Source organism: Nematolebias whitei, chromosome 15 (genome assembly GCF_014905685.2).
Source record: "Nematolebias whitei isolate Nwh7 chromosome 15, NemWhi1, whole genome shotgun sequence".
In the NCBI taxonomy this organism is placed as follows: domain Eukaryota; kingdom Metazoa; phylum Chordata; class Actinopteri; order Cyprinodontiformes; family Rivulidae; genus Nematolebias; species Nematolebias whitei.
Window position 1 is genome coordinate 21,448,212 of NC_056512.1, and position 9,935 is coordinate 21,458,146.

Genomic DNA, 9,935 nt, shown 5'->3' on the forward strand with positions numbered 1-9,935 from the left:
TATAATCAATAAATATTAAAAGTCACAAGACATTTTAGCTTTATAAAAGCTCAGCTCTTAACAGGATCTCCTAAGTTTGCTTGTACTAAAACAGTTTTATTCACTGCAACCTTGTGCAAACCAGAATTGATTTTAAATTTCTCCTGCTAACCTATAAGTGCATAAATGTCCTTGCACCCCCTTATCTGTGTGAGCTACTGGAACCATGTGTTCCCTCTCGGGCACTGAGATCATCTGACCAGCTGCTTTTGGCTGTTCCTAAAACAAAACTGAAGCTCGGAAAAGATCGGGCTTTTTCAGTCATGAGCCCCAAATTTTGGAATAGTCTTCCTCTCAACGTTAGATAGGCCACTTCCTGTTTTTAAATCTCTTCTAAAAACTAATTTGTTTTCTCTGGCATTTCACACATTGTGATTTATTTATTTTATTTTTTTGGTTGCGTTTTGTGTTATATGATGCTTTTAATACATTTTCAGTACTATCATTTTAATTTCCAATAAATTACTCTCATTGTTTTTTTGTTAAGCACTTTGGTAACAGCTTCTGTTTTAAATGTGCTTTATAAATAAGAGTTGATTTGACTTTAAACTGTCACCCCTAGTGGCCACAACAGCCCCCTCCAACAAGCTTAAAGTGGCCCATGAGCCACCAGTTGATAATCACAGTTGTAGCAGGTTGTTGTGGCTTTGAACACTTTTAATTTAGTTAACGAAGGTGTAAAAATGGCTCTTTTGATCATAAAGGTTGCAGACCTCTGATCTAGATCATCAGACCTAATTATTTCTGTTTAAAAATCACAAGCTGCAGGGTTTTAAAGATAACCATATTTGTCTGCTGATTGATTTCCACTTCTTGTGTCATGTTTTATCATCAGACTTGACAAATGCAGAATTATCTTGAAAACTACTAAACAGTTACAAAAAAAACGTAGAAAAACATTGTTCACATAACATGCACACATGTTCATAGTTTAAAAGTTACACACAATGAAAAAATAAGTATACACTCCATTTTTTTAAATACTCAACTTCTTTAATTTCAGCTATCAGATTCACATTTAACTGCAAAATACTTTGGTAAACAGAAGAGTTTATGACCAAATCAATGACTACAAAGTCCTGTAGCTGTCAAACTAATCCAAATCATTACCGTTCCATCACTGTGCTTCAGCGAGCATGAGGCGTACATGCTGATTTGCCGTTTTTGCAAAAGTCGTCCAAACATTTTGACCTTGTTTCATTTGTCAAAGGGCGCTGCTTGTAAAAACTTGTGACTTATTCTTTTCAACACAACTATTCAAAAGTTGTTCGGCCATGTTCATTTTAGAAAGCAGTTTTTTCTGGTGGCTATTCTGTTAACTTAAAATGTTTAAAGTGAATTTAATTGTTCAGGTTTTTTTCAGGTTGTTGTACCTTACCTCCTGTAATCAAAGGTCAAAGTGTGCTCTGTCTGGAGAATCGAAGGATTTGTGATGAGGAAACCAAACTAACTTGTTCAGTATGAAACTACGAGAAATTCTAAAACTCAAACCTCCATTTTTTTCAGAGCTGCTCAAAGGACCCAGCTTTAAGGACATTTACACATCACATTAAAACAATCGACTATTTCCTTTGACTTACTAACTAGGACCTGAAAAATCTGAGACACCTTTCTTCAGACATCAGCATTTTTATTCCCCAACACCTTGAGTTCAAACTGGGGTGAACTTGCTGGGACATTCACGCCTTTAAAGACAAACTACTTCCTAATACTTCTGAAAAGATGTTCCTGCTGTAAAAGTATGTCAAATGGACATCTTGTGAGTCTTCCCCGATTGAAGAGCAGCAACAATAATAGCTGGTCTTTTCTCTTTAATATTGTGTTGCAGAGCTGCACAACTCTGCTTTTATAAAGGAGCAAACATGCTGATGATCAGTTAATCAATGCATTTGATTAGCAGTGCAGCTCTCAACATCGATGGAAGCAGTGAAGGCCCTTAAGTGTTAAAGGTCGCATGTTGTTCATGCGAGTTCATATTTATCTGATTTCTAACCTGATAAGCACCAGGTGGTTTGCATTGTGTTCCTTCCTTTTTCTATGACTGCATATTAAAAACAAAACCGTTCATGAACATCATATGGGGTTTGAAAACCATTTGTATTAAAACTCTTACTCAAGGTCCTGGAGCTTCCTCTGGAGTTCCTTAGCGAATGCTCGTCTGTTCCCAGCTTTCAGACACTCGGAAGCCTGCGAGAAGCGAAGGGAAAGCTCCTGAAACTGAAGCATGATTTTCCTCTCATCTGCTGCGACGTACGCCATGCAGAAAGGTCGCACGAAGCCTCTCGCCTCCAGGTCGTAAAGAGTGAAGTGATGCACATAAGCAAACGCCCCCTCCTTAGAGTCTCCCAGTACGACCCTGGAGTCCTCCACAAAACTGAGCCTTGGGTAGCCACTTCCGGGTGGATGCCCCACAAAGGAGGCCTGGTAGTCCACCGACATGATGCGCAGAGAGAAGTAGTTAAGGTCAAAGGTGCCGCAGATTTTGGGATCATCTGGGATGGTGAGGAGAGGCTGGGGGCCCACCTGCTCAGAGAACTCAGAGATGAGAATGAAGTCTTTGGTGAACTTGGCATAGGAGGTTTTGGCCCATGGATTGGAGTAAGCCAGGGGGTGCAAGGGAACAGAGAACTCCTCTGGGAGATCCCAGGGTTCTGGGTTGGTCTGCCCATATTCATCCTCTCTGGTGAAAGCTACCACATCCGGAGAGCCTATCATCGTGTTATGGCCAAGAGAGGCATGAGAAACAGCAGCAGCACTTTTAGTCATAGAAATGCTGTCGGAACACAACAGACAGCGGTACACTTAGCCACATAAAGTCCGATCAGACTGGGCATACTGGTACCGGAGGTGTTGATCAAGGGACCGAACTGGTCCAACAACCAAGTCCTTTCGTATGGCAGTAAAATAAGCACCTAATCCAGCTGTGGCCCTGCAGTGGTATGTCAATGAGGAGGAAAAGGAGGAGGGATAGGTAACTGAACTAACAATGCAGCTCCCAGCCTTTGTTAAGAAGAGCAAAAATGAAGCGACAATTATGAATTACAGCGTCCGAGCAGGCAGCAGACCGTCACGAGAAGAAGGACGTCCGACCTCCTCTTCTTCATGTCTCCAAGCGTCGAGTCCGTCACGTTACTGAAGTCTGGACTGAAGCCCGGCGAGTGGGCAAAACACAAACATCGTTTAAAGACAGAGACGCTTCAAAGACTGCTCACATCCAGAGACAGACGCCATGTTTACTCAGCTGGACGCTGCTGGTCACGTGACATAAGCCCCGCCCACCCAGAGGAAATTCACTTTGTAACAGGAACCTTCTCAATCAAAGAGAAAACATAAAATAAAATACCTCGGTTAGTTAACTAGGCGTATTATATGGGTACACAGTATGCATACATATGCCAAAATTTCACTTATTGAGGAATTCTTTTTTTTTTTTTACCTGATTGCAATATTTTTACACACTGAACATTCAACAGCAACAAAATAAACATTTCAACATTTTACATAGAAAAACAAGTTATTTGTTGTTGACTTTTTTATTATCTGGTTATTAGACGAGTCTTTAAACCTTAGTGCCTATATTTATTTAAACTCATCAAATATTAGCAAAGTGGGTCCTGGACTTTTTTAACAAACAGCCGCAATCTGAGAATCCACAACTTCTCCTCCACCATAACCCTCAGCACTGGCTCCCCCCAGGGTTGTGTGTTGAACCCCCTCCTGTTCACTCTGCTCATGTATGACTGCACACCTACCCATCCAGGCTGTCATATTGTAAAGTTTGCAGATGATACAGCGGTGGTTGGATGCATCACAGACAATGATGAGTCCAGCTACAGGCAAGAGGTAGAACACCTGGAGAGCTGGTGCAAAGAGAATAACCTTCACATCACTGTGAAGAAGATGAAGGAGATGGTTGTGGACTTAAGATGGAACAAACACACCTACCCCCTGAACAGCTACAAGTACTGTGCACCTGAATGACAACCTCAGCTGGGGCAACAACACCACCAGCCTGATCATGAAAGTTCATCAGAGACTCTACTTCCTCAGGCGGCTGAGGCGAGCTGGTCTGGGAAGCTCAGTCCTCACCTCCTTCTACAGGTGTGCAGTGGAGAGCATCCTGCTTCAGCATCAACGTGTGGCATGGAGGCTGCACAGCTGCAGAAAGAAAAGCTTTGCAGAGAGTGGTGAAGGCTGCACAGAAGACTTGGAGTCAGCTTCCCCACCATCACAGACATCTACACCTCCAGATGCAGGAAGAGGACCACCTGCATCATGAAGGACCCCACTCACCCTGCACACACACTTTTTGTCCCGGCCCCCTCAAGCAGGAGGTTGAGGAGCATTAAGTGTAGAACCACTAGACTGAGGGACAGCTTCTACCCTGAGGCTGTTAGACTCATGAATCTCTAACCAGAATAATCACTGTGAAAAAAAGAAAAGAAAATCACTGTAATGCCATTTGATTGTTGATATGTGCTGCTGACTATCCATGTTGATGATCTTGTGCTACTGATTTATTTCACACTGCTGTATTCATTCGTGCTCACCTGCTCACACAGACTCAGGTTCGTGCTGCTGTTGTTCAGCGTATTGTTTTTTGTACTATTAGTGTTTTGTGTGTTCTTAGTTTTAGCATATTTCTCAGATCTTATTACTGTTTTTCTTTTACAATTTATACTTTTGTTGGATGTAACTGGGACCCTGTGTACACAATTTCGTTCACATGTACCACATGTAAATGTTCACATGTATTCACATGTTTTTAGTTTTCTACATTTGTCTTGGAATCTAGCTGTTTTTTGTTTTGTTACCTTTTCCTTTTAGCCATCCTATTTGTTAAAAAAAAAACAAAAAAACTGTAGTATGCTTTTTTATAACTGTTTATTGTTGTTGCTGTTGTCCATTGTTGTCATCTTTCTTTGTTGAAATCAGGTCTCTCTTGTAAATGAGTCCTCGAGGCTCAATGGGATTTACCTGTATAAATAAAGGTTGATTGGTAAATGACAAGAACCTTGCTTGACTTGACATTACTAGTTCTACGAAAAAAAAAGTTAAATCTTGTTATCTGGACTCTATTTCCATAGCAAAAATAAAATAAATAAATAAATAATAATAAATAACTAAAACAAAGATTCAATTAAAAAAAGGCAGATTTGTCACAATTCTCAAGCATGCCTCTCAAGCCAAACGAATGGCCCATGGGTACAACAGAAACTAAATTATTAAAATAAAAAACTGTAAGTTGAAGAACATATTTGTTGTTTCCAAACATTAAATTGTTGTAGAAGTTTATCTGAGGAACAAAGCACTGAAATGTTTGTGTGTTTGTTTTTTAAACCCAAAGTACATTTTAATAACCTTGTGAGCTGCCCATGCTTGATTAGAATCATCACAGCATTTCCTCAATAAAAGAAGTACAAAGAGAAATTGGTAGATCATTACAAAATAACTTCTACTTTATTTCCCCTGTCCAGTTCATGCAATATTTTGCCACTTTTATGTTTTAATTAAAATACAGTAATCATAATATAACATTTAGTACATTTGTACATAATAATAATAATAAGAAAACTTGAATTAATTATTTAGTAAGATTTTGCCAGCGCCAGAGCTTTGCGACAGTTTTACGTCTTTCTTTACGGCAGTTTTCCACTAGCACGCGCGGATTTTGTAAATAAGGCTAATCGTCACAACTTGATGAGGTACCAGTAGATATTTTTTTATTCATGAAAGTAGTTCGAGTTTATTTTATTCAACATTTTATTTATCGACCGAAAAGTTATTCAACAGTTGACAACGTTAGCGTCCTCCAACAACTTTTCTTAAGAGTAATGGCTTTAGTTAGCCCCGTCAGCTAACATGCTAACAGCTGGGCAGATTTCGGGAGGAGAGGACGCGTCGCGTGACACCCGCCCGGTATGCTGATTCTGCACCTCCTCGGAAGATCCTCGCTTCGGTCGGGTCTGACGCGGCTTCAGCAGAGGTCCTTCTGGGGGACCCGGAGCGGCCGGTGCCCGGAGACACCGTGGTGGTCAGACATGATCCGGAGCCGGACTCAAATCAAGCGGGTCCTCTGTGTGGCTGAGAAGAACGATGCAGCCAAAGGGATCTCAGAGATCATGTCCAGCGGCAGAGCCAGGAGGGTTAGTCTCCTCTTCTTGCACACCCCAGATACATAATGGTTCTGCTTGCACTACCAGTCCTTGATCAGAAAACATTTCAGCAACACATAAACCTAGTAAGGTCAAAATGTGTCCAAAACTCAACAATAACAACCTATAAGCATCATTGTCTGGTATGATTAGGATCATGACAATAACGATGCAGTTATCACAAACAAGACAAATTTATTTCTAAAGCACATTTAAAAACAACAGTTGTTACCAAAAGTGCTCAACAATAATAATAATAAAAAAAATACTATGGCGTTAATTTAAAGGGAAAACCCCCAAAATGAATTCAAAGCATCAAAAGAAAAACACAAAACGATAAAATACTAAATCAAATGACATTGTGCTAAAAGTTAGTGAAAAGAGATGTGTTTTTAAAAGAGATTTAAAAACAAGAAGTGAAGTTGCCTGTCTAATGTTGAGGGGCAGATTGTTCCAAAGTTTAGGAGCTGCGACTGAAAAAGCCTGATCTCCTCGGAGCTTCAGCCTGGTTTTTTTTGGTACAACCAAAAGCAGCTGATCAGATGATCTCAGCGCCCAAGACGGGACATATGTTTGAAATAGCTCACAGAAATAAGAGGGTGTAAGGTCATTTGGGCACTTTAAGGTCAACAGGAGAATTTATTACATACAGGGATCCAGTGAAGGGAGGATAAAACTGGTGAAATATGATCAAACCTTTGAGTTCCTGTTAAGAGCCGAGCTGAAATATTTTGGATGAGCAGGAGACGTGAAAGGGAGACCTGACTGACCCCAACATAAAGCACATTACAATACCATACCACTTTATTTATCGAGCACTTAACAACAGCAACAAGGTCAACCAAACTGCTGTACTTCAAAATCAAACAAGCAGTGAACACAGGATAAAATGCATAGATCAAAATAGATAAAGATAATAACTAAATGGCTAACATTATAGAATACAGACAAGTTAAAATCAACTCACTCAGTGTCAAAAACCAGGGAATAAAAGTGAGTTTTTAATTGAGACTTAAAAACAGTGAGAGATGGAGCCTGCCTGACATGCAGTGATAACTCATTCCACAGTTTTGGACCTGCAACAGAGAAGGTTCTGTCACCCCTGAGCTTAAAACGGGTTCCTGGAACCAATAGAAGCATCTGGTCTGACCTCAGGGAGCGCTGTGGGACATGGCTGCAGCAGATCAGCAAGATAAGAGGAGCCAGACCGGTTCAGAGATTTAAAAACACAGAAGGATTTTAAAATTAATTTGAAAGTGAACCGGGAGCCAGTGAAGAGAGGCCAGAACTAGAGTAACGTGCTCTCTTTCGCCTGTACCTGTTAAAAATTGGGTTGCAGCATTTGAACCAGTTGTAAAAATGCAATGGAGGTCTGACTGATTCCAAAAAGAAGCACATTGCAGTAATCGAGCCTGGATGTTAAAGCATATTACTGTCCCAGGATTACATTTGGACAATATGGGCTTCAATGTAGACAGTCGCCTCAACTGAAAAATAAAACAAAACAGGATTTAACAATCATGTTTATATGAGTACCTGTATTTAGTTTCATGTAAGGATCCATTTTCTCTCCCAGATTAATGACTACGGGTACTTGTTTCTCTTGCGGGGCTAGAGAGGAAAGGTCAATACAGTGGTTCTTGATCATGCCATTAGGTGGAAACAACATGACTACAATAATCAAATAAATTGTTAATTACTGAATTATTAATCAAACAGTCAAATTAAACGCATCTTCTCTGACAACGAAGTCTTGAACTTGCAATATAGTCGACATTATGACACATTTACATAGCCTGAATCAAAATAAAAGTAGGTTTAGGTTCCTGTTTAAAAAGTCAAAACAATAACCACAAAACTGTGAAGAGGAAAAAACAGAACGGTGCTGTTGTCTTTGGTATTGAGTAATCTCTTCCTCCAGTGTATTTACAAATCTTTGATGTAGATCTCACTGTCGTCTTTTTTCAGAGGGAAGGAATGTCAAAGTTTAATAAAATTTATGAGTTTGAGTATCATCTCTTTGGCCAGGTAAGCCAATACAGTGAAAAAGAATAAATCTGCACCGGAAAGATAGTCTGTTTTTCTGTTTGTCTACAATCATTGTCTCTGATTTTTGTTTCTATCAGAATGTGACAGTAACAACGACATCAGTGTCAGGACATTTACTTGCTTTGGAGTTTAAGGCACCTTTCCAGAAATGGTAAGTTTAAACAAGCGTGTCTTTCCTTTTGAGTGTAACCATCTTGACACAGTATTGGATCAGTTTGTATTTTTTTGGTCACCACAGGCACAGCTGCAATCCTGTGTTGCTGTTTGACATAGAGGTTGAGAAGTATTGTCCAGATAATATGATACAAATCAAGGTATGCCTACTTGTCTCGCTATGAATTTATAAAAAGATAAAACACATATTTTTGAGCTTTATGTATTTTGAAAATTAGGTTATTCTCTGGCTACTCTGAACAATTAGGGGTTTTGATGATACAATTTAGACTTTTTTTTGGATGTTCCAGTATTACGACAGCCTAATTATGTTCATCAGCAATTCTTTTCTTTCTTGTTTTTGTTCCTCTCATTTTCTTCATCTGTTTTCTTTCTGTAGCGAACTCTGGAGAAGGAAGTGAGGCAATGTCAGGCCCTGATCATCTGGACTGATTGTGACAGGGAGGGGGAAAACATTGGCTTTGAGATTATCGATGTTTGCAGAGCAGGTATTGTAGGAAAGCACGTAAAAATTAGTTTGCAGAGTTATCCATAGCATAGGAATAACAAGCTGTGTGTATCTTTGTCTTCTAAAGGGTTTTGGTAAACACATTTTATTTGTGTGGTTTTTAGTGAAGCCCAATTTGCAAGTCTTTCGGGCAAAGTTTTCTGAGATCACTCCTAACACGATTCGGAGAGCTTGTGAGATGCTAGCAGAGCCTGATTCTAACATCAGCGATGCTGTTGAAGTTCGCCAGGAGCTGGATTTACGAATTGGTAATGTGTTGCTCTCTTAAGTTCACATTTTATAGTTTTTTTCAAAATTACAGAATGACTGGGCAGCTATGGGTTCAGAATATTCTGTAACTTTGTTGTCTATTTGAAAATGTACCACACAAATTGACAATGTTATCCTCTTGTCTTTGCTTTCATCCTCTACAGGAGCATCCTTCACTCGATTCCAGACACTTCGTCTGCAGAAGATCTTCCCAGAATCCCTTGCCAATCAGCTGATCTCATACGGCAGCTGTCAGTTTCCCACTCTGGGCTTTGTGGTGGAGCGCTTCAAAGCCATTCAGGCCTTCATTCCTGAGATTTTCTACAAGATCAAAGGTAAATATTCATTCTTGCACATAAACATTAGTTGATGATGTATGGTTTCAAATGTTAAAGTGCTGTTTTAATTTTTTTTCCGTGTGTGTGTCAGTGCTTCATGAAGTTGAGGAGGACACTGTGGAGTTCAGCTGGAAGAGAAACCGTCTCTTTAATCACACAGCTTGCCTGGTGCTCTACCAGATCTGCATGGAGGTTTGTAACTGAGCTGAGGACTTTGTGTATAAATATAAATCAGTGTAAACTTGTGTGACAATGCTGTTATACAAACCAGATTCCAAAAAAGTTGGGACACTAAACAAATTGTGAATAAAGACTGAATGCAATGATGTGGAGATGGCAAATGTCAATATTTTATTCGTAATATAACATAGATGACAGATCAAAAGTTTAATCTGAGTAAATGTAACATTTTAAAGGAAAAAT

At 39.6% G+C, this 9,935-nt stretch overlaps 2 protein-coding genes across 2 annotated transcripts in view; one reads left to right on the forward strand and one right to left on the reverse strand.

Annotated features, from left to right (window-relative positions):
• The window catches only part of smcr8a (Smith-Magenis syndrome chromosome region, candidate 8a), a 13,070-nt gene extending 10,252 nt beyond the window's left edge, over window positions 1–2,818 (reverse strand). Inside the window, exon 1 of the mRNA XM_037689467.1 lies at window positions 2,153–2,818. Coding sequence (XP_037545395.1) covers window positions 2,153–2,805 — 653 coding nt within the window. The 5' untranslated portion in view covers window positions 2,806–2,818. The remainder of the gene's footprint in view (window positions 1–2,152) is intronic.
• Window positions 2,819–5,960: 3,142 nt separating this feature from the next.
• The window catches only part of top3a (DNA topoisomerase III alpha), a 37,384-nt gene continuing 33,409 nt past the window's right edge, over window positions 5,961–9,935 (forward strand). The window contains exons 1-8 of the mRNA XM_037689468.1: window positions 5,961–6,185; window positions 8,163–8,222; window positions 8,321–8,394; window positions 8,482–8,557; window positions 8,797–8,905; window positions 9,030–9,173; window positions 9,339–9,509; window positions 9,604–9,704. Of these exons, the coding sequence (XP_037545396.1) occupies window positions 5,961–6,185; window positions 8,163–8,222; window positions 8,321–8,394; window positions 8,482–8,557; window positions 8,797–8,905; window positions 9,030–9,173; window positions 9,339–9,509; window positions 9,604–9,704 (960 nt within the window). The remainder of the gene's footprint in view (window positions 6,186–8,162; window positions 8,223–8,320; window positions 8,395–8,481; window positions 8,558–8,796; window positions 8,906–9,029; window positions 9,174–9,338; window positions 9,510–9,603; window positions 9,705–9,935) is intronic.